General features: G+C 40.5%; 1 protein-coding gene across 1 annotated transcript in view; it reads right to left on the bottom strand.

Moving 5' to 3' along the window:
* Nucleotides 1–16,907, bottom strand: part of LOC311063012 (uncharacterized protein) — a gene marked incomplete at both ends in the record, with an annotated part of 43,187 nt that extends 26,280 nt beyond the window's left edge. The window contains one exon of the mRNA XM_084082229.1: nucleotides 16,815–16,907. Within this exon, the coding sequence (XP_083938355.1) occupies nucleotides 16,815–16,907 (93 nt within the window). The remainder of the gene's footprint in view (nucleotides 1–16,814) is intronic.
* Between the last annotated feature and the right edge of the window lie 8,894 nt (nucleotides 16,908–25,801).

The raw sequence follows: 25,801 nt of genomic DNA, 5'->3' as shown, positions 1-25,801 counted from the left end.
GACGTCATGTGTTCATTTATCTTCAGCCATACAGACTCCATTTGACACGTTTTTATCTCCTTTATGACACGGTTTTTACCTCCTTCATGAAAGTCTTTAACCGAGATCACAACACGCACTTACTACCGGGTCAACGTGTTTCAAACGTGCGCATTGAAGGATCCAGGCACTGTTGCCCTCTTAGTGTATTTCGCCCCCTGGTGGAAGAGGTGTGTAAGTGAAGAGCCTCCTGTAGCTGTGGAAAGACAGTCTGTCCTCCCTCACTGTGAGTCGTGTGTTTGATCTGAACTGAAGGTCAAGCTTTTATTGTCTCAGATGAGGCTGTTAAGGGGCGGAGCTTGACACACACGCACACACACACATTACTATACCTTATTGTTGTCTTATTTGCATTTTAAATGTGTCTTGCCGGCCCACTTGGCACAGCACAGATAATAATATATATACACACACACTTAAGGTGTGTCATCGTATCCCCCAATTTACACGTATCTAGACTTGTCGTTGATCTACATGTGATTCTCAAACTCTAATTTGAAGGACCCCACATTAGATTTGCATTAGACCACATAACTCCATTTGACAAAATGTTTATCTCTAGAACCCAAGTCTAATGATGTTATTCTGAATGATTCAGTCCAGTATTGTCAGTCCATAATACATTTACTGTCTATGTACTGTAGGCATGGAGATCAAAGTGAAATTATGATCAAATTTAAAATAGTTCTCTTGTTGTATTTAATTGAATATATTGGAATGATTAAGATAACTATCAATAATTTAGCTGGGGATCCCCTGGAACCCTGCCAAGAACCCCTAGGTCCCCAAACCCTATACATACCACTGATCTGGCAGATTAAGAACACTACTATGATATGAAAATCATGTTTAGAAAATGTGTTTAGATTAGGGAATAATCTTGAAGACTGTTAACAACACAGATCACAAATCATCACTTTATTTTATTCACACACCAGAGTAGACACACTTTTTTTTATCATCTATCTAAACTAACAATTATATTGCACAAAATAATTTGATCACTTTGGAAATCAACCATTAACATCTTGAGGTTTGCTTTCTTTGGCGAAGACAAAACAGTCAGCATGTTGATGAAGACATTGAAACTTGTGTCTATGTAAATATCTCTGATGATCATCATCATCGTCTCTTTTGTTATGAGCCTTTCACGTTGAAATGGACCCTGACTGACTGCAGTTAACTGGAGGAGAGCTGGGAGGAGGTGGGAGGGGGAGTTTCTCCACACCAAGACAAAAGGAAGTGATACTGTTTATACTCCTACATCAACACACTGACTGAAATAGTTCTCTCGTTGTATATATTTGAATATATTGGAATGATGAAGATTAACTATCAATCATTGCCTGGGGACCCCATGGAACCCTGCCAAGGACCCCTAGAAACTCAACATAGTGAACATTGAAACGATCTACAAGCTCCCAACGCATCATTGTGCATTTTCCTCTTTAAAAAAACTCATTGCATTTAATGTCTATTATTTCTACAATTGCTACACATTTTTACAGTACCTGTGGATATCCTTGTCATTCTGGACATAAACAAGAAGTTGAATATTTGGATAATATAACACAGATAGAGGAACTGTAGTGGTGAAACCTTTATTAAACAAAACAAAAATATAATCATTTCCCCCAAGGGATATAAGGGGATCTGAGTCTATGAAAACACCTCTATAAAAGACACAAACTCTGTAGAATATAAACATGTAATCAAACTCCCTGGCATCTACCATATTATGTACAATGATATTGTAACAATCTAAACAACACACATGTCAACACACAGTGACAGCTACACAAACCCAGCAGCTTGTCAGCATTTACTGCACCATTATTTACTGCATATCAATGAACATAATAATTATTAGACGAATATCAATTAATATGAATCAGTTAAATCCTGACAAATGTGGGCAGACAAAGTGATGCTCATATTGTACCATGAGTAACTGAGGAAGTAAATTAGCTGGGACATAATGCTATAAAGATAAATCGTGTTGAATAGAAAATAATACATGAGATAAAACAAAAATCAATCACAAGAAACTATTCATTTGTTATATTCAGTCACGTTGATATTGTCATATTATGTTATTCCTCTGCTTTAGTATCCTTGTCATTGTCATCTTGGATTAGAGTGAATAGGACTTTTCGCCTGTATGAGTAATCATGAGTGTTTTTAGATGACCTGTGCTAACTTTTACGACATAATGTCCAAGAAAAATACTTTTAGCCTGTATGAGTCGTCATGTGTATTTTCAGATTATTCTTTTGAACATAGCCTTTACCACAAATTTCACAAGAAAAGGGCTTTTCGCCTGTATGAATCTTCATGTGTGTTTTTAGATTATTCTTTTGAGCATAGCCTTTACCACACATTTCACAAGAAAAGGGATTTTCGCCTGTATGAGCCCTCATGTGTGCTTTTAGATTACATGCTGCAGCAAAGCTTTTACCACAAACTGCACAAGAAAAGGTCTTTTCGCCTGTATGAGTCCTCATGTGTCTTTTTAGATCACCCTTTTGAGCACAGTCTTTACCACAAACTGTGCAACTAAAGGGCTTTTCACCTGTATGAGTCCTCATGTGTGTTTTTAGATTACCTGCTCCAGCAAAGCTTTTACCACAAACTGCACAAGAAAAGGGCTTCTCGCCTGTATGAGTCCTCATGTGTGTTTTTAGCTCACCACTTTGACTACATCCTTTACCACATACTGTACAAGAAAATGGCTTTTCGCCTGTATGAGTCCTCATGTGTCTTTTTAGATCACCCTTTTGAGCACGGCCTTTACCACACACTGTGCAACTAAAGGCCTTTTCCCCTGTATGAGCCATCACGTGTGTTTTTAGATAACCTGCTCCAACAAAGCTTTTACCACAAACTGCACAAGAAAGGGTCTTCTTGCCTGTATGAGTCCTCATGTGTGTTTTTAGCTCACCACTTTGACTACATCCTTTACCACATACTGTACGAGAAAAGGGCTTTTTGCCTGTATGCGTCATCATGTGTATTTTTAAATTACTCTTGAGAGCACAGCCTTTACCACAAACTGTACACACAAAGGGCTTTTCCCCTGTGTGAGTCATTGTGTGACTATTCAGATGTGCCTTACGATTAAACATTTTGCCACATTCTGTACAACTAAAACTTTTCTTCCCTGTGTGACTCCTCATGGAGTGAGTTTGTTTCGATGATGTCAGGTCCTGCGACAGCTTGTGCTATCCTCCCACATTTTTTGTCTTGTGTGATTTCAGTGTGTTTAAAGCTGGCTGATCCTCCCAGTCATCACTGTCTTCAGTGTCTGATTCAGAACAGTGTGAAGAGAGGAGCTGGTCATCACTAGTTGGTTGTGATGTTCCACAGTCCTCTACATCAGCTTGTGTTTTCATGTGTTCAGTTGAGGTGCTGGCTACAGGCTCTGTCTCTCTGTTTTCATCATCATCTTCACTTTTCACTGCTAGTAATGTCAACGTTGACCCACCAGCCTCTTCTGGTCTTTCAAGTAGCCCCTCCTGTTTCTCTTTAATCTGTGGAGGTTGTGGTTCCTCCTGACAACCTGAATGAGATTTTTTAAGTAATTACTTGTAACTGTTAGATCAGTGAGTCTTCTGCAGCTGATTAGTTAATACTGAAGTAGAATTAACTAGAACGCTTCAGTGAACCCATTAATACTTTTACAACGAACCATCGTCCGATCCATGGTACATTTAGATAGATGCAGGGGTCAATGCATTGATTTAGTCACATTGTTAATGCTTAAATCGATAACCGTCATAATCATCTTTACACCCTCAGTACTGGCCCACTTTCACCAATAACATAAATAAAGACAGAGTGCTTAAAACTTACTCAAGTAGCACCAAGACAAAAGGAAGTGATACTGTTTATACTCCTACATCAACACACTGACTGAAATAGTTCTCTCGTTGTATATATTTGAATATATTGGAATGATGAAGATTAACTATCAATCATTGCCTGGGGACCCCATGGAACCCTGCCAAGGACCCCTAGAAACTCAACATAGTGAACATTGAAACGATCTACAAGCTCCCAACGCATCATTGTGCATTTTCCTCTTTAAAAAAACTCATTGCATTTAATGTCTATTATTTCTACAATTGCTACACATTTTTACAGTACCTGTGGATATCCTTGTCATTCTGGACATAAACAAGAAGTTGAATATTTGGATAATATAACACAGATAGAGGAACTGTAGTGGTGAAACCTTTATTAAACAAAACAAAAATATAATCATTTCCCCCAAGGGATATAAGGGGATCTGAGTCTATGAAAACACCTCTATAAAAGACACAAACTCTGTAGAATATAAACATGTAATCAAACTCCCTGGCATCTACCATATTATGTACAATGATATTGTAACAATCTAAACAACACACATGTCAACACACAGTGACAGCTACACAAACCCAGCAGCTTGTCAGCATTTACTGCACCATTATTTACTGCATATCAATGAACATAATAATTATTAGACGAATATCAATTAATATGAATCAGTTAAATCCTGACAAATGTGGGCAGACAAAGTGATGCTCATATTGTACCATGAGTAACTGAGGAAGTAAATTAGCTGGGAAATAATGCTATAAAGATAAATCGTGTTGAATAGAAAATAATACATGAGATAAAACAAAAATCAATCACAAGAAACTATTCATTTGTTATATTCAGTCACGTTGATATTGTCATATTATGTTATTCCTCTGCTTTAGTATCCTTGTCATTGTCATCTTGGATTAGAGTGAATAGGACTTTTCGCCTGTATGAGTAATCCTGAGTGTTTTTAGATGACCTGTGCTAACTTTCACGACATAATGTCCAAGAAAAATACTTTTAGCCTGTATGAGTCGTCATGTGTATTTTCAGATTATTCTTTTGAACATAGCCTTTACCACAAATTTCACAAGAAAAGGGCTTTTCGCCTGTATGAATCTTCATGTGTGTTTTTAGATTATTCTTTTGAGCATAGCCTTTACCACACATTTCACAAGAAAAGGGATTTTCGCCTGTATGAGCCCTCATGTGTGCTTTTAGATTACATGCTGCAGCAAAGCTTTTACCACAAACTGCACAAGAAAAGGTCTTTTCGCCTGTATGAGTCCTCATGTGTCTTTTTAGATCACCCTTTTGAGCACAGTCTTTACCACAAACTGTGCAACTAAAGGGCTTTTCACCTGTATGAGTCCTCATGTGTGTTTTTAGATTACCTGCTCCAGCAAAGCTTTTACCACAAACTGCACAAGAAAAGGGCTTCTCGCCTGTATGAGTCCTCATGTGTGTTTTTAGCTCACCACTTTGACTACATCCTTTACCACATACTGTACAAGAAAATGGCTTTTCGCCTGTATGAGTCCTCATGTGTCTTTTTAGATCACCCTTTTGAGCACAGCCTTTACCACACACTGTGCAACTAAAGGCCTTTTCCCCTGTATGAGCCATCACGTGTGTTTTTAGATAACCTGCTCCAACAAAGCTTTTACCACAAACTGCACAAGAAAGGGTCTTCTTGCCTGTATGAGTCCTCATGTGTGTTTTTAGCTCACCACTTTGACTACATCCTTTACCACATACTGTACGAGAAAAGGGCTTTTTGCCTGTATGCGTCATCATGTGTATTTTTAAATTACTCTTGAGAGCACAGCCTTTACCACAAACTGTACACACAAAGGGCTTTTCCCCTGTGTGAGTCATTGTGTGACTATTCAGATGTGCCTTACGATTAAACATTTTGCCACATTCTGTACAACTAAAACTTTTCTTCCCTGTGTGACTCCTCATGGAGTGAGTTTGTTTCGATGATGTCAGGTCCTGCGACAGCTTGTGCTGTCCTCCCACATTTTTTGTCTTGTGTGATTTCAGTGTGTTTAAAGCTGGCTGATCCTCCCAGTCATCACTGTCTTCAGTGTCTGATTCAGAACAGTGTGAAGAGAGGAGCTGGTCATCACTAGTTGGTTGTGATGTTCCACAGTCCTCTACATCAGCTTGTGTTTTCATGTGTTCAGTTGAGGTGCTGGCTACAGGCTCTGTCTCTCTGTTTTCATCATCATCTTCACTTTTCACTGCTAGTAATGTCAACGTTGACCCACCAGCCTCTTCTGGTCTTTCAAGTAGCCCCTACTGTTTCTCTTTAATCTGTGGAGGTTGTGGTTCCTCCTGACAACCTGAATGAGATTTTTTAAGTAATTACTTGTAACTGTTAGATCAGTGAGTCTTCTGCAGCTGATTAGTTAATACTGAAGTAGAATTAACTAGAACGCTTCAGTGAACCCATTAATACTTTTACAACGAACCATCGTCCGATCCATGGTACATTTAGATAGATGCAGGGGTCAATGCATTGATTTAGTCACATTGTTAATGCTTAAATCGATAACCGTCATAATCATCTTTACACCCTCAGTACTGGCCCACTTTCACCAATAACATAAATAAAGACAGAGTGCTTAAAACTTACTGAGATCCTGGTGGTCTTCAGGTTCCTGTTTAAGGTGGTCTTCAGGTTCTTTTTTAAGGTGGTCTTCAGGTTCCTGTTTAATAGAAACGGTCCTGGCTGGAGAACTGATCTTCACCTGCAGACTGGACTCCACACACTGGTCTGGAATGAAGGAATACAATACGCACTTTAATAATAAGGACTTTTTGACATGAATAAGGACTTTAATAATAGGGACTATGATGTGGCATGAAGATATTTATAATATACAACTTTATAAGTAGGTGTAATAATATTGTTGCTGTGAGGTGGAAACCTATTAAGTCCAAACTGTTACCAATGCGAAAACAAATGCTTTCATCATGTCACGCATGATCAACAATAAAGTTTGAGTGCATGCACTGCACATAGAAAGTTAGCACACAGAAAACCACCCAATGTGTCTGTGTTGTGCACAACACAGCACCGTGCACCTGTGTGTTTGTGTGTGTGTGTCTGGTCACACTGGTTCAGCGCAGAGGCAGGCAAAACTCCTTTCTTCCTTAAAGTTTCCCCCTATAACCGTCACTTGAAAGTTACATTTTATTTATGACCACAGCAAAAGTTTTAACATTATCCGTCTGTAATGTAGAGGAAGCTCAGCTAATCAGCTCTGCTTCTCTCTATCTGTCGAACTAGCACAGCTGTTCTTCCTTCAACATGCAATTGAGTAGTGTAGCTCCGCCCCAGCCGATCTGCAAGACCACAACACTTGGCTGATGCAACGCAGTGTGGGCTTGTAGGTCAACTGTGTTCTCTGCGCAGCACCGTTGAACATCGAAATAAAAAACAGGCACTAGTAGGCAGGAACGCACAGAGTAGACATATGCGTGCGATAAGAAGTTGTTGCCTAATAGTTCTCCCCTCTTATCAAAAAACCTGAAAATGAACAGAAATTAAAGCCATAACCCTCACTATTTTGTTAGGCCTGTTATTAGAGCAATTGTATGTGTGCACGTGTGTGTTTATTATTGTACTACTATACATTATTGTATATAATTATATATAATATGAAATATTCAAATGTATTTGTATATTAAAAATCACACCCAGTGTGAAGAGAGTGGTGCCTTTGAAGGTGTAACTGGTTGCATCCGCAACAATCAGAAACAATATGTTGTCACGTGACACGTGACAACATATTGTCACGTGTCACGTGAAGCTTGAACATACGGACGGACATACGGATAGACGGACATACGGACGGACGGACATACGGACACACGGACAAAGTCAAATGTAGGAGTGGTTGGCACCACTCAAAAACTAGAAAAAGTGCTCCTCAGAGCACTGCCAGACCCCTAGTGGTTGAAATCTGAATGGCCGGACTTCGCATGACGTGTGTGCAGAGGAAAGGAGGGACAGACCGACCGACCGACCGACCGACCGACCGACAGACAAAGTCTCCTGTAGGCCGAAAATAAAGCATTGAAATTCGAATGGGATTATAGAGAACTGGCAGCCCTAGTGTACGCTTTGCTGCTTGCTCTCCCCTGTGCTTACATTCTTCTGCTGATATCCATGTTTTCTTTTTCTTTGAGAAACTAGAAATGTGTCTCTCTCTGTAAGGAGTTAATGTCTCTCGGGTCACTCTGGAACTGCCCTCAACCAATGCTCATCGAGCCCTTATATACATGTCGGCTGCGGTCCTAATGTCACTACGATGATGTCAGATAGTGTCAGACTACTCCATATATGGAGCGGGCTGATCGACTCATCATACATTACAGGATGTTCCCGACCATTTCAGCAGAGGATTATCAAAAACTGCTTCAAATGATTGCAGTGCTGGAAAAGGAATTACACCGATTAAGAGTGAATGTGGAAGTGAATCAACAATATGGGATACCACAGACTCAGAGCAACGGACAAGACTGTGCCAACAAACAGCCACCTACTGTAGCACTAACGTGGCTTCCGAGAAACCGGAGAACCGTGCACAGGACAATGTCTTCTCCTGGAACACTCTTGGTGCAGAGCCAAATGAAATGAAAGTACGAATAACTGGCAGAACTCGGAGCCCTGAGATTACAGATATGACCGGCTGGCCTGCGCTACCACCCCGGCATACAGCGTCTTCTACCCCCCTTCAACAGTGGCCAAAGGGAGAACTACGAACAAACCTCCCCAAAACTCGAGTGTGCAGCTGGGAAACAGATTAACTCGACTGCTCCAGGACACTGGATGTCCGTTTAATGACAGAGACAACATCTCATCTTCACCCAGCAGGGTAAGAACCAAGAGTAATTCAGAAAGTAGCTGTGGCAACAAGATTACTCTTTGCCCACATCTTCCAAATGTTTTATTTGATGGTGCGCTGACTGCAGCCTGTGCTGAAAATAGTGGCCGTTGTTTGTTTACATTGCAGCTCTTATAAAAGATGTGAGACAAGCTGAATGATAGAGATGCACCGATTAATCGGCCGCCGATTAAAAAAGCCGGTTTTAGGTCAAACCGGCTGGATCGGTGCTCGGTCGGTCACTGTCATAAATTCCGATTTTATGTCGGTCAAATTGATACGGCATGGGCACTGTGCAGCAACAGCATGATGATCAAATCGTGCGAGTCGACTCGGTAAACATTAGCAAGAAGTGACAGCCTACAGATGGTGCTGATTTTACCTTTGAAATATAAGGATACATATATCGAATATATATATATATAATATGGGATATATTATATATTCCATAATGCAGCGCGCAGTTATAGCCTCAATGCCGTGGCTGTCGGTCGGTCCATCACTGAGAGTTTAAAGGCAGTAAGTGCGTCAACAGGCTGCTCAGACGGTCCATGCAGTTACTTTCAGTGACAGACAACAGCATTGTAAAAGCTAATGCAGGCTACAGAAAAAAAACTATAAACATCCCTTTTATTTTTGCCAGTTCCAAAGAAAAATCACCCCCTGTCTCTCTTTGCCTACGTTGTTGAAAAGACGGTATGGGTGGTGTGTGTGTGTGTGTGTGTGTGTGTGTGTGTGTGTGTGTGTGTGTGTGTGTGTGTGTGTGTGTGTGTGTGTGTGTGTGTGTGTGTGTGTGTGTGTGTGTGCACGCGCATGCGTGTGCACTTCTCCCAGTAGAGTAGACAGTATGCTGCTCCTTCCCGCGGGGTTGCTTTTTGTTCCAAATAAATTACTAGGGGCCATCTGAAAAGTCCTTAATGCTGTAAGCAGCTTCCAACAACAACTCAAAAAGACGTTGTGATCATCATCCATCCACAGTCCACCGCTGGTTTAATTCATGTGCCTACAGACGTCTTGTCATCTATCCAGCTGTAGCCTATTAAAGCTCGTTAAGACTCGTCCGAAAGTTTAACAAAGTCCACTGAGCAACAGACCAGAGAGTAGTGTAACATAAGTCCCAGATGACATGATGAAATTCATAACCTATAAATAGCACCACGCACTTAAAAAAAGTGCGTGGTCTGAAGTGAGCTTCCATCACTGTGATCCTTAAATAACACCGATCACTTCACACTGGGTGTGATTTTTTATTTTAACTTCTTTTTCCCCCTCTACACCTATATACGTCTTTGCCAAAAGCTTGTAGAACTGCTATTTTTGGCTTAAGTCCTCCTCAAAAATGGGATGCTAGTGGTTAATGTAAAAAATCACACCCAGTGTGAAGTGGGCGGTGTGTGGTCATCACAACATGACTCACTTAAAAAAAAGGATAAATTACTTTTTTTTAAGTCCATACTGCTATCACATTACAGGTAGTGGTGATGACACTAGCTGTAATGTGATTGGCTGACTTTGCAAAAGTATAGATTTGCATTGACTGTGGAAGGGTTAGGGTTGTAGACTGCGTTGTAGACTATTGGCCAATCACGGTGCAGCATTGGTCAGTGTCCAAAAATCACTTATAGGGGGCGGTTACACCACCCCAAAAAATATCATATCACACAAAGATTTGGCGGCCCCCCTGTAGTAACTCTGAGGAACCCCTAGGGGTCCCGGACCTCCTGTTGAAGACCCCATGATTAGTGACATAAGGTCAATTTCTCACCTTGAAAACAATTAAATGCAGACATACATGCGTGTCTGAATGGGAAAACCTTATTTATTTATTTTTGCTTTTAGTCAAAATAAGAAAATAATTTTGCATTAACATAAGATTTTTTTGTTAAAAAGGATTACCATTTTCAAAAAAAAACATTTTAATAACTGATCTCAATATGGACCCATAATTTGCCATAATAATGCAACTCTATAACAGTGACAGCCATGACAGCAATGGTACAAATAAAACAAATTAAATAGACTACAGTAGTAGTCTATTTAATTTGTTTTTCATGGCAGAAAGGTCCTTCATAGTTGAGCTTGGCAACACCTCATCCTCCTCCGCCCCCCTCTCCTGCGGGGTCCCCCAGGGATCAATCCTGGGCCCCATCCTCTTTTCACTGTATATGCTCCCCCTGGGCTCCATTATGAGGAAACACGGCATCTCCTTCCACCTCTATGCCGATGACACACAGTTATATGTCCCCCTCAAACCAAATGACACACACTCACTGGATCCCCTGCTAGACTGCCTCACAGACATAAAATCCTGGATGTCAGACAATTTCCTCATGCTCAACGACAATAAAACTGAAATCATTCTCTTTGGCTCCCCTCATAAAACAAACATCATCACCACCTCCCTTGGCCCACTGACTTGCAAACCACATGTCAAAAACTTGGGTGTAATCCTGGACTCTGATCTCAAATTCGACAAACAAATAAATGCCGTTATTAAAGGTGCCTTCTTTCAACTCAGACAAATTAGCAAAATAAAAACCTTCCTATCAACCCCTGACCTGGAAAAAGTAATTCATGCCCTCATCTCCTCCCGCCTAGATTACTGCAACTCACTGTATGCAGGTGTCTCTAATACCTCCCTTTCCAGACTGCAGCTCGTCCAAAATGCGGCTGCAAGGCTCCTGACTGGCACCAGAAGGTGGGACCACATCACCCCCATTTTGGCATCCCTTCACTGGCTTCCAGTCAAATTTAGAGTAGATTTTAAAATTCTATTATTCGCCTATAAAGCCCACCATGGATTGGCTCCTCCCTACATTTCCGAGATGCTTCCCCCCCCCGACAACACTAGGACACTAAGATCAGCGGATCTAGGGCTCCTCAAAGTCCCACACACCCGCCTGAGAACAAAAGGGGACCGTGCCTTTTCGGCTGCTGCCCCAAGACTATGGAATAATCTACCACCATCCATTAGGGCTGCACCCTCTTTGGAAAATTTTAAAAACAGTCTAAAAACGCACCTGTTCTCCCAGGCCTTTTAAATTGTAAACTAGTAAATAGTAGAAATTGTTGGACACCTGTCCACGTGCTCCCACTTTTTCTCTTTTATGCTACTTGCCTTTTTGCTATGATTTTTGTATTATTGCTTTTTTGTATATATTGCTGTTCTTCCTGTTTTGATTTTGTCCTGTGTATTTTTTGCTTGTGTATGTATTTGATGCTTTTTTTTGTGTGTGTATTTTAACCCTGTTGTACAGCACTTTGGTCAGCCTTTGGTTGTTTTTAAATGTGCTCTATAAATAAAATTGACTTGACTTGACTTGACTTATTTTACAAATTCTTCTTCTTTTTGTAATCACTTTAGGCCTTTCGTTGTATAGTTACGGCATCAATATTATAGCCATATCATGATATTAGACTGGATATCGTCTGTGATTGTGGATAATGTACTATTATGATATGGCATAAGTGTTATTTTCCTGGTTTAATCTTATTGGTACTCTATATTGGCAAATACGCAAAATTAAGTACTTGTACTTGGCCTGAAAAATTCTAGTTAGTTGTTTAGTTCTTAGATAGAAAATCGGTATCGGCAGGTCAGACTTTTGAGAAACCGGTAATCGGTATCGGCCAAGGATTTTTCAATCGGTGCATCTCTACTGAATGAGGTGAATGAGAGGCGGACCCTATTATTTTTTTAAGTAATTACTTGTAAATGTTAGATCAGTGAGTCTTCTGCAGCTGATTAGTTAATACTGAAGTAGAATTAACTGCAAAGCTTCAGTGAACCCTTTATTACTTTTACAATGAACCATCGTCTGATCCATGGTACATTTAGATAGATGCAAGGGTCAATGCATTGATGTAGTCACATTGTTAATGCTTAAATCAATAACCGTCATAATCATCTTTACACCCTCAGAGTGCTTACAACTTACTGAGATCCAGGTGGTCTTCAGGTTCCTGTTCAAGGTGTTCTTCAAGTTCCTGTTTAATAGAAACAGTCCTGGCTGGAGAACTGATCTTCACCTGCAGACTGGACTCCACACACTGGTCTGGAATGAAGGAATACAATACGCACTTTAATAATAAGGACTTTGTGGCATGAATAAAGAATTTAATAATAAGGACTTTGATGTGACATGAATAAGGACTAGACAATATAGAGACTATAGATATTTATGATATTAAACTTTATAAAGTAGGTAAAATAATATTGTTGCTGTGAGGTGGAAACATATTATGTCCAAACTGTTACTTTTCAGATGTCAAATTCAATAATAGTAGATTAAAAGCTTGTAGATCTGCTATTTTTGCTACTTTTGTGTGACACTGTAGTATGATGAATTAGGGCATTCATTTGATTTATTCATTCATTTTGAGATACAAGGTTTCTGCCCGACACCAACGATATGCAAAAAAGGAAACACAGTTGCTGTAATAGAACAGTGAGAATCATGTAGATCTCAGGATTCATATGGGAACGGTGTGGCTCCAATGATGATCTCTGACTTCATGTGACCACATGGATTAAGATTCTCCATTGTGGAGACATATTTACACCATTGGATTCCATAACTCTGTGTGTGTGTGTGTGTGTGTGTGTGTGTGTGTGTGTGTGTGTGTGTGTGTGTGTGTGTGTGTGTGTGTGTGTGTGTGTGTGTGTGTGTGTGTGTGTGTACTGTGTAACAGACATACCTGTAGTGTGTAATTTGATGTTGTGTGTGTAACAGACATATCTGCAGTGTAGTTTGATGTTGTGTGTGTAACAGACATACTAGCCCTAGAATGTCTGTGATCTATCTTACATACATTTCATGTATTCCAAATACACAGTCACAGATCCCTCTGGACGACGCGCTGTGTAGTCACGATCTGCACGCCCGTAAAAGTGCTCTAAACTCCGTCTGTACTCACCCAATAATTAATTCCTAAGACTTGGATTCAGATATTTGTCCTCTAGTTTCATATCCATTTGAAAGTTCTGCCAGAAAACGTGTGTTTAGTAAAATATCTCCACTTTTCCTCGAGCTGCACACGGACGACTTTCTGTACGGGCGAGGGGACTGGAATGAGTGCAGGACTGTATATATCTAAACTTTCTTTAGGACGCACAAATGTTTGGGCACACAATTGGCAGGTGATGTGATTCATTACCCCGCACCAATCACAACGTACCTGTCAAATTGTGTGCCCCATTCGGTTGTGCTTCCCTGTGTCAATTTGTGATGACGTTTGTGACAGTGGTGTGTTCTACCGTCAGATGCTGTATACGCCGTACACAGTCCAGATTATTTTGGGAAGAAGCGTATACAGTCTAATAACCATTTCATCCATTAAAAACTCGAGAGCGTATACCCACGGCCACGCGCATCGTATCGTAGCGTATACCCTCCGAAAAAACCTAGAACACAACACTGGTTTGTGGTGATCAGAGGAAGTTTTGATAAATTCGGTCCTTCACTTAAGTCTGGCCCAGAAAGTCGTCCGTGTGCAGCTCGTGGAAAAGTGGAGATATTTCACTAAACACACGTTTTCTGGCAGAACTTTCAAATGGATATGAAACTAGAGGACAATATCTGACTCAAAGTCTTAGAAATGAATTATTGGGTGAGTACAGACGGAGTTTAGAGCACTTTTACGGCCGTGCAGATTGTGACTACACAACGCGTCGTCCAGAGGGATCTATGACAGACTGTGTATTTGGAATACATGAAATGTATGTAAGATTACAGACATTCTAGGGCTACAGACATACCTGCAGTGTGTAGATCGATGTCCATATCAAAATCAATGTCCAGCAGTTTGTTTTCTTTCTCCAGCAGAGTTAGTGTCTCTATCTCTCTCTGGAAGAGGTTGCACATGAACTCTGCAGCCGCACTGAGGCGCTCCAACACAAACACTATGACAAGCTTCACACAACAAACATCAGCACCACGCTGCTGTTTGTCCAAAACACACAATATCTCCTCTCCCACCGACGTCATGTGTTCATTTATCTTCAGCCGTACAGACTCCATTTGACACGTTTTTACCTCCTTTAAGACACGTTTTTCAACGCGACCATAGAGTTATGAGTTATTATAGAGTTATTATATATCGTGCTGCGTTATGAGTTATGACCATCGAGCTACGGTCTATGGTTATGACACGCACTTAGTACTTCCAGGGCAACGTGTTTCACACATGCGCATTGAAGGATCAGGCACTGTTCCCTATAGTGCCTTTCGCCCCCTGGTGGAAGAGGTGTGTAAGTGAAGATAGAGCCTCCTGTAGCTATGGAAAGACCGTCTGTCCTCCCTCACTGTGAGTTGTGTGTTTGATCTGAACTGAAGGTCAAGCTTTTATTGTCTCTGATGAGGCTGCTATAAGGGGGCATAGCTACACACACACACACACACACACACACACACACACACACACACACACACACACACACACACACACACACACACACACACACACACACACACACACACACACACACACACACACACACACACACACGCACACACACACACACACACACATATATACCTTATTGTTACACATCAGAGTATCTAGACTTGGTTGTCGTTGATCTACATATGATTCTCAAACTCTCTAATTTCAAGGACCCCACATTAGATTTGCATTAGACCACATAACTCCATTTGACAAGATGTTTATCTCTGGAACCCAAATCTAAGGATAGTTTGTTATTAGGAATGATTCAGTCCAAATAATACCTTTACCGTCTATGTGCTGTAGGTATGGAGATCACAGTGAAATTATTTAATCAAATAAAAAAGATATCTTATTGTATTTATTTGAATATATTGGAATGATGATGATTAACTATCAATCATTTAACTGGGGACCCCCTGGAACCCTGCCAAGGACCCCTAGGTCCCCAAACCCATAGAGATCCACTGACCTGGCAGATTAAGAACTAGAGACACCATGATTGATATACTGATATCTGTTTGGTGCATCTCTGTTTTAGATAATATTAGTTTATAACAGGTTACAGTATGCGTCACATAGTGAACTATTAAGGTCTCCTTCTAGAGGGACGATGTGTCTTTCAATGTTTTCCTGTTTTTTTGCCAAGTCGTGTCAGAAGAAAATAAGAAAATCTTGTTCAGATCCTGGATTAATCATTAACGTCATAGTTCGCAAATGAATGATGAGTTGAGCTTTGTACTGTGTCATGCACCCCCCTCTGTGTCTGTCTGTCTGTCTGTCTGTCTGTCTGTCTGTCTGTATGGACATATATAGTCGGTCACTTGCACAACAAGAATTGTTTATACTTTATGACTTCAAATGACAATTTGCATGTGTATGAATATTTTATGCAAGTGTAACTTTCAATGGATTTTATGAGTGCTCAAATCCAATCTACAAGCTCTCAAATTTTGCAACCTAGTGTGTGTACCTTCATATACTGTAGATGTCCTTGCCTTCTTTTATACATTAGCTTGTAAGTTGGCTGAATGGTCAAGGCTCCAAGAATTGACGAAGTCCAAGAATGTAGGTTTTTATTTTATTTACCTCCAAACACTGATAAAAACTGTCCTGTGCAGAATTTCTACAGTGCCTGAGTCAAAAAAAGAATACTTGAATAATGAATAAGACTGGCCAAAAATATTGAGGGTTTAAGTGGTTAAACATGAATCCAACATCCAACAACAGAAAATATAATGTGTAAACAAACAAACAAAATATAAATGTACACAACGCTGATGACAGTCTATGAAGCTATCTATGAAAAAGTTTAATCTGCAACACAATGTTATACAATATGTAGTGGCCGTAGTGGCCTGGACCCCAGTACTACGGCATGAGACAACGGGGCTTGCGCTTGAAAATGTCTAGAATTTAATAGTAGTTCAAACATTAAGTTAAATCTCTCTCAAATGAGATATAGAAGCTTTTTGGTGACTCATTTTGTTTCAGGTGTTGTTGAGTTGTTGAGGGTGTGAATTGTCCACTTGCCCACCCCAGTCATCTTTTCTAAAGCAATGGACGATTAATCACCGCGGCTCTAACAGAAATGTGCATGCCGTTTGTGATGCCCCAACAGTGGACATGTTTGGAGGAGTTGTTGGGGGAAGGTGACTTGCTGCCCGAGTGCCCGTCCATCTATTGTTTTTTGTTCGGTCCGTCTTTCAGCAGTGGGGCTAGGGAGAAAGCCTGCATGAGTGATTGGGGGAGTGTATTTGGGGAGGATATTTACCTGTTTCCTAGGCTGTGTGGTCATCACTTCCCGTTGATTTGATCCAATGAAATCCAATGAAACTGGTCAGATGACCAATGATATCCAATGGAATCGACAGGATGTGATGCCCACACAGCATAGGAAACAGATTAATAGGGAGTGTATGAGGACATAGTGTCAGAGTTCAGTGGGTGAATGTATATCTGTGGAGCTTCAGCAGACACAGGAACAGACAGCAGGATGAAGATGGTACTGTGGCTGAGTGTGGCCTCTCTGCTCCTGACCATGGAGCTGCATTGTAAGTATAGATCTAATAATCCACCACCTCCTGATACCATGTGAGACTGGCTGATCTCACAACGATGACATGTTTTAGATTGACACAAGCCCTGAGTGGTGACGTGTGACCAGGGATTATCAGCTCGGGACAGGGGCTGCTTTCTGCTCATGAGTTTTGTCTGTTTTATAATATTATATTATAATATATTATAACTATAATGTAATATAATATGACAGGTTATGTGTAACATAGTGAAATGTTAAGGTCTCTTATTGTTACTTTGCACGCACATGGGGCTGCATTCTGCTCATGGGTTCTGTCTGTGTTAGATAATGTCAGTTTATAACAGGTTACAGTATGCGTCACATAGTGAACTATTAAGGTCTCCTTCTAGAGGGACGATGTGTCTTTAAATGTTTTCCTGTTTTTTTGCCAAGTCGTGTCAGAAGACAATCAGAAAATCTTGTTCAGATCCTGGATTAATCATTAACGTCAAAGTTCGCAAATGAATGATGAGTTGAGCTTTGTACTGTGTCCTGATGCACCCCCTTCTGTGTGTGTGTGTGTGTGTGTGTGTGTGTGTGTGTGTGTGTGTGTGTGTGTGTGTGTGTGTGTGTGTGTGTGTGTGTGTGTGTGTGTGTGTGTGTGTGTGTGTGTGTCTGTCTGTCTGTCTGTCTGTCTGTCTGTCTGTCTGTCTGTCTGTATGGAAATAGTCGGTCACTTGCACAAGAAGAATTGTTTATACTTCATAACTTCAAATGACAATTTGCATGTGTACGAATATTTTATGCAAGCGAAAATTTCTATGGATTTTATGAGTGCTCAAATCCAATCTACAAGCTCTCAAACGGGAGGGGGGGGGACAGCGAGTCATCAAGGTGTCATTCTGCTGCTCTCTGGTGGTCGATCCTCGCAGTCAATGTGTTAAACTCATTTATTTTACATTTTTTCTCTTCAGCTATCCAGGGTAAACCAACACACCACATAACAGGTAAACATAGATGAACAAACAACTAAAACGTATATATTGCAGCCTAAAAGGTTTTGTTCAAATCAAAGTAATATTACTTTTATTCTATTTTCTCTGTGCTACAGAGTCTGATCATTTCAGGTTGGTGGGAAGAACCAGTCACTGTGCTGGTATTCTGGAGATGAACCACCAGGGGGAGTGGAGGCCACTGGATGGTAAATCTTTCTACAACTTGAAGTCATCGTCTGTAGTGTGTAGACAGCTGGACTGTGGCTCCGCTCTTTCAACAAGAAGGAGTCGTCGGTTGGTGTCTGGACCTGTATGGTTTATTGCACCTTCCTGTGTTGGATCTGAGTCTTCATTGAAGGACTGTGGAAAAACACAGTTTCTCAGGTCTGACGATTCCGCCTACAAAATGAAGGTGACCTGTTCAGGTAACAAACAATAACTTCAATAATGACAGTAATCTATAAAGTCTCTTATTTCTATCTATCTATCTATCTATCTATCTATCTATCTATCTATCTAGTTTTATCCCGGCTTACAGTCAGACTGAATTAAATATATTTCCGAATAAAATAAATTTCCTTATGGAAATGCATGTACAAGCTCACAAGGTGCAGTGATTGTACTTGCTGTGAGCTTATACATCTGGTATTTTAGCTATTTAGCTAAAATGTCTCCCCACCTCTATCTTTTTTTCAATCTCTCTCTCTCTCTCTCTCTCTCTCTCTCTCTCTCTCTCTCTCTCTCTCTCTCTCTCTCTCTCTCTCTCTCTCTCTCTCTCTCTCTCTCTCTCTCTCTCTCTCTCTCTCTCTCTCTCTCTCTCTCTCTCTCTCTCTCTCTCTCCAGAGTCTGTGAGGTTGGTGAATGGCACTGGTTTATGTTCAGGCAGAGTGGAGGTGAAGTCTGATCAGTCGTGGGTCTCAGTGTGTGAAGGTGACTTTGACCAGCAGGATGCACAGGTGGTCTGTAGGGAGCTTGGCTGTGGGGCTCCTGCAGTCCTCCAGGGGGCGCTCTATGGGGAGGTGAATCCTCCAATGTGGACCAAAGAGTTCCAGTGTGAAGGCAACGAGTCTGTTCTCCTGGACTGTGAAACCTCAGACTCAACGAGAGACACATGCTCACCTGACAAGACTGTTCAACTCACCTGCTCAGGTAAAAGACAAGCTGCACTTTAGATCATGGGTCTTCAACGTTTTTCAGGCCAAGGACCCCTTAGCTGAGAGAGAGAGACGATGAAGCAGGGACCCCCCATTACATGTTTTTTTTAAATTGCATTGCAGATTCAAACATTTTCATAGATTTTTTTCAACGGGAGGTGTTGTGAGCTTGTAGATCGTCTATTTTTGGCTAAAGTTTGCCTCAGAATAGGGATGCTAGGGTTCAAGTGGTTATTGGAAAAACAAAAAATCACACAAAGATTTGGCGGCCCCCCTGTAGTAACTCTGAGGACCCCGTAGGGGTCCCGGACCCACTGTTGAAGACCCCTTCTGTAGATTTAAATTTAATCAAAGTAACTTTTTACTGTTTATGCTCTGGTCTTCTGTGCAGAGCCTGGTGCTGTCAGGTTGGTGGGAGGAACCAGTCGCTGTACTGGTACCCTGGAGATGAAACACCACAGAGAGTGGCGCCCACTGGATCCTGATAACATGAACCTGAGGTCAGCGTCTGTAGTGTGTAGACAGCTGGGCTGTGGCTCTGCTGCTTTAAAAAAAAAGTATACTAGCCAGCCACATGAACATGTTTGGTTGATTAGACCATCCTGTGTTGGATTTGAATCTTCACTGAGGGAGTGTGGAAAAATGCGGCCTGGTAGTTCCACGGAAAGACTAAAGGTGACCTGTTCAGGTAACAAACAATAACTTCAATAATGACAGTAATATATATAGTCTCTTATTTCATCTATCATCTATCTATCTATCTATCTATCTATCTATCTATCTATCTATCTATCTATCTGTGTATATTCATCTTTCCACGTACACATATGCGTGTGCTTGATGATGATGATGATGATGATTTCAGCCAATCTCCTCTCTTGTAACAGGTGTTTAAGCCAAACATCACCCTCTTCCCCTCCCTAAACGGGGTTTCCGAGGGCCAGCAGCAGGGGCTGCAGGTGTTGGAGGGTACCAACTTCACCATCAGCTGCTCCGTCCAGCCACAGTACAGAGGAGGGTCCTTCCACCTCACCTTCGTTGGATCCAACACAACACACACCCACACCCAGCCAGCTGTCAATCACTCTGCCCACTTCCTGTTTCCTGAAGCAGACCACAACCACCAAGGAAACTACACATGTGTTTATCACATCACTGTTTCCAAGCATAGATTCTCCTCTAGGAGCAAGTTCCTCTCTCTCTCACTGTCACAGGTGACATGAACTAAACCTTTCAAGTCACAACATGAAACTCAGTCATACAGGCAAACATGAATGAGTTACATGAATTCAGCAACTTTAGGGGAATTATATTGAAGACCACAAGGGGAGATAAATGCAATTTCGCATAGAAAGGAGGTGTCATGCACTGCCGCCGTTGATGCCATGTGTTATTGTGTTATTTGTATGCTCTGTTGATGAATTGAATACATAGGACCACAATCGAAACAAGGTAGCCTTTTAGCCTTTATGTCTGACTGTACCACGTGCCGTTACATTTTTGACTAATAAAGTATCCAATCAATCAATCAATCAATTGAGAGCGGAGCTTTTACTGAGAGTCCTTGTATGATTTCTCTGTGATACTCTTATCCCAACATATCTCACAGCCTCTAATTTGACATGTAATATAATCTTTTTTTGTTTTTTTTTTCTGTCAATTAGTCCCGTCATTATTTCACCATTCATGAACAGAAACAATTCAAATACAGGAAATGGAGCGTCTCCCCTTAGCTTTAGATTGGACCCCCCCCCAGTCAATTTTAGAATAATAAAAATAAATGTTTAAATGATTAAAAATACTTATTTAATAGAACCTAAACCGACTTGTGCATCGTAAGTAATTATTATAGTGAAGAATTAACATAACACAATGTTAGCCTCGCGTGGCCAGACAATATCACACGACACACTGCTTGGATATTAGTCTGGTCCCTATCAACGATAGATTTTTTTCCAAGGGGCGGTTACAAAAAGATCCAAACGGACTCTATTGGTTAGACTTAAACCAATCAGAGCAGTGCTTCCTTGTACGAACCAATCAGAGCAGTACTTCCTTGTTGATAAGCCCGCCTACATTTGAATACTGGGCCCTGGTTGGTTCCGCACAACTGAGGAGGGAGAGAAATGAAATCTCTATGGAGGGGGGCCAGACCTAATCTGCCGAGGGCTAAAGTGCATGCAATTTTGCAAAGGCAGATTCGTCTGGAACCAGGCTAACACAATGTCAAAGTAACCAGAAAAAAAAGAAGAAGAAAAAAAATAAAGATTTCGCGTGTGCACAAGCCTCAAGCCAGATTTCCGCCCCTGTTAAAAGGTCACCACTGTAAATCATTCCTTAGATTGCAAAAAAAAGATTTCTGTAAATTGCACTTTTATATAAAACAATGATGTCATTGTGTACATGGATGTGGGGGTTGCTGTTCTCTTTAGGGAAACGTGTGGTGGAAAGTAAACAAAGTATTTACTTAATTACAATTTCAAGGAACTTTTACTTGAGTATTTCCATTTCTTGATACTTGATATCATTGTTGTCGGGCAGAAATCTCTTATCTCCATATTTATACTTTTTGTGTTTTTTCTTAAATTAACGCCATACAGCGTCACACAAAAGCATCAAAAGTTGCAGATTCGCGCCGCATTTCGAGCTTGACGATCTGCTGCTTTTGCAATTTTTTAATTAGTATCCTACTTCACTACATCTCAGATGAAGAGGCTTGAACTTTTTTACTCCAGGGCAATTATTTGAAAACTTTAATAACAGTTTACTTTGTAGATTTTAGATCATATTCGCAAAACCTACATTAACCAAAATGAGTCATCTTTCATATTTCAGCTATTCAAAGAATAGTGGAATTACAAACTCCCAAAACATTGCATTGCGATGCGTTAGGTAGTAGCTTGCAGAGCTGCTATTTTTGAAAGAGAACATTTGAAAACAAATTCTGAATAATGAGCACAAAACTCCTGCATAATGAGCACTTTTTATAATGAGTATACTTTTCCTACTTTAGCCTACTTATGCTAATACTTTTGTACTTTGACTCAACAACGTATTCTTACAATGTGGTATTCCTACCTACTTGAGTAACAATCTGAGTAGGCCTTTGTGTACTTCTTACACCATTGAACATAATATATGAACACTGGCGCTACACCTCTCAGAATATGTGGACAGACTGCCCTCTAGAGGTAAACATGTGTCAGCACTGCTGCCTATTGTATCCTAACTGGTTGGACACCAGAAGTAAACTGGGCCTGAGTTCACTTTGACCACTTTATTTCAGTCTACACCAAATCTCTTTGCAGAAAAAAAGCCAATCTACAAGCTCACAGCGTGAAACGTTTTGAGCTTGTAGATCGGCTAACTTTGGCTAATGCCCCCCTCCCCCCCCCCCACAACATATATGCTGGGGTTCAAGTGGTTAAATCATGATCATATTGACAACAGCATATTTACACATATCCTTTGATAAAGTTGAGTTCAAGCTAAGGAGCAATAAATCCTATAGTTACAACTAGTAAGGCTAAATTGCTGTCAATGACCATTTCATTTCATTTGTTGACTAATGGTTCATGATATTTACTCTGATCTTGCACGTAAGCCACTCTGGATAAGAGCTTCTGATAAATGCCCAAATTGTAAATACAAGCAACATTCAGTATTCTACACAGGCATAGGACATATTCTATTATTTCATTACTAGATGAATTAACCACTTGAACCCTATTTCAAGAATAGTGAAAATAGCTAATATACAAACTCACAATGCGTCACATTTTGAATTGTATGTATTTTGGAATATAGTCATGTGACTTAACAAGGGGCATTTAATCAACTGGATTGTACAAATTATATTTAATATTTAACCAGGGCACTTAGGCCCAGAACAGAATACCAGGCTATTCCACCCTAAGAGTCTCACTCAGAGAATACCACACAATTCACAGTTCAGAATACCCAACATCAGGTTTAAAAGAGCAGAGACGTGTGTTTCAAGCATAGACCGTAAAAAATATGGACGAAGGGAACGGTGACGTCACCCATTGGTTTCTACAGACCGTAAATGAAGCCGATTGTTCAGGAACGTGCAATCTGCCATCTTTAATATATACCATTGGGCACGTCGGAACTCAAACGCTATTGCTTGAGACCAGACATGTGACCAGGGAACCGGAAAACAATCCCCAAAGAAGGCTATTGGTTGGGTAGCTTGTCAATCAAGATCGGGCGCGGGGAATGAATGCTATTGGTTGTGTAGGTTGTCAATCAAATCGTCCCGCCCCTCCTGGAGCATTGCCTACTTTATCGTCAATTTTAGAAGAAATGGGACCATAATTTAGCAAAATGCATATCATGATGATTGAAAGGAGACTTTAAACTAGCGACTGGAAGCATATAGAATTTATGACAGTTTTAATTAAGGTAAGAAAATCTAGTCTAAAGTTTGTCAAAAACCCATCCGCTTACAATGAGACAATATTCCTTCTGACACCTGCAGGGGTAAAACAGCGCCATACAGGCCATTCATATGAACTGTCTCTCTTCAGTATTGGCCTCATTGTAAATACGTCAGGCTGGCCCCTTGGTTACAAGGTTCAAAATATATGCTACTTTATTTAGGCTTAGGGCAGGTACAATTGCTACACATTTCTACAGAACCTGTGGATATCCTTGTCATGCTATATAAATAAAGTTTATATTATATTCTGGGCATAAAGAAGAAGTTGAATATTTGAATGATATAGCACACAAAGAGGAACTGAAGTGTAGAAACCTTTATTAAACAAAACAAAACAAAAACATAATTTCCCCCAAAGGATGAAAGGGCATCTGAGTCTATAATACACCTCTACAAAGACACATACTCTGTAGAATATAAACATGTAATCAAACTAAGTGACGATGTACACTGTCTCCCTGGCATCTACCATATTATGAGCTATGATATTGTAACAATCCAAACAACACACTTGTCAACGCACAGTGAACAGCTACAAACCCAGCAGCTTGCCAGCACTTTACTGGACCATTATTTACTGCATATCAAAGAACATAATAATTATTAGATGACTATGATTGAATATGAATGTTAAATCCGTTAAATCCTGACAAATGAAGATCGATACACATGTTGATATTGTCAGATTATGTTATTCATCTGATTTAGTATCCTTGTCATTATCATCCTGGATTAGACTGGATTATCATATTATGTCTTATACTAAAGACATTCCCCCTGTATGAGTCCTCATGTGTCTTTTTAGATGACCCTTTTGAGCACAGCCTTGACCACACACTGTACAAGAAAAGGGCTTTTCGCCTGTATGAGTCCTTATGTGTATTTTTAGATCACTTGTGCTAACACACCTTTTATCACATAATGTACAAGAAAAGGGCTTTTCGCCTGTATGAGTCCTCATGTGTGCTTTTAGATTGACCATTTGACAAAAGCCTTTACCACATACTGTACAAGAAAAGGGCTTTTCGCCTGTATGAGTCCTCATGTGTGTTTTTAGATGACCCTTTTGAGCACAGCCTTGACCACATACTGTACAAGAAAAGGGCTTTTCGCCTGTATGAGACATTATGTGTATTTTTAGATGACTTTTGCTAACACATCCCTTACCACATACTGTACAAGAAAAGGGCTTTTCACCTGTATGACTCCTTATGTGTATTTTTAGATCACTTGTGCTAACACACCTTTTATCACATAATGTACAAGAAAAGGGCTTTTCGCCTGTATGAGTCATCATGTGTGTTTTTAGAATACTTTTCCGAGCAAAGCCTTTACCACATACTGTACAAGAAAAGGGCTTTTCGCCTGTATGAGTCACCATGTGTCTGTTTACATCACTTGTGCTAACAAAGCCTTTACCACATACTTTACAAGCAAAGGGCTTTTCCCCTGTGTGCATCATTATGTGTCTCCTCAGATGTTGCTTTTGATTAAACATTGTGCCACACTCACAACTAAAACCTTTCTTCCCTGTGTGACTCCTCATGGAGTGAGTTTGTTTCAATGATGTCAGGTCCTGGGACAGCTTGCACTGTCCTCCCATATTTTGTAATTTCAGTGTGTTTAAAGCTGACTGATCTCCACTAGTCTCCTCCCAGTCATCACTGTCTTCAGTGTCTGATTCAGAACAGTGTGAAGAGAGGAGCTGGTTATCACTAGTTGGTTGTGATGTTCCACAGTCCTCTACATCAGCTTGTGTTTTCATGTGTTCAGTTGAGGTGCTGGCTACAGGCTCTGTCTCTCTGTTTTCATCATCATGTATACTTTTCACTGCTAGTAATGTCAACGTAATGTCAGCTTTTTCTGGTCTTTCAAGTGGCTCCTCCCGTTCCTCTTTAATCTGCGGAGGTTCTGGTTCCCCCTGGACCAGATTGGGGCTCCAC

Source organism: Gymnoscopelus microlampas (assembly GCF_963454915.1).
Source record: "Gymnoscopelus microlampas genome assembly, chromosome: 16".
NCBI classification, from domain to species: domain Eukaryota; kingdom Metazoa; phylum Chordata; class Actinopteri; order Myctophiformes; family Myctophidae; genus Gymnoscopelus; species Gymnoscopelus microlampas.
The sequence above is the reverse complement of the archived record's forward strand: the minus strand, read 5'-3'. Positions and strand labels throughout refer to the sequence as shown.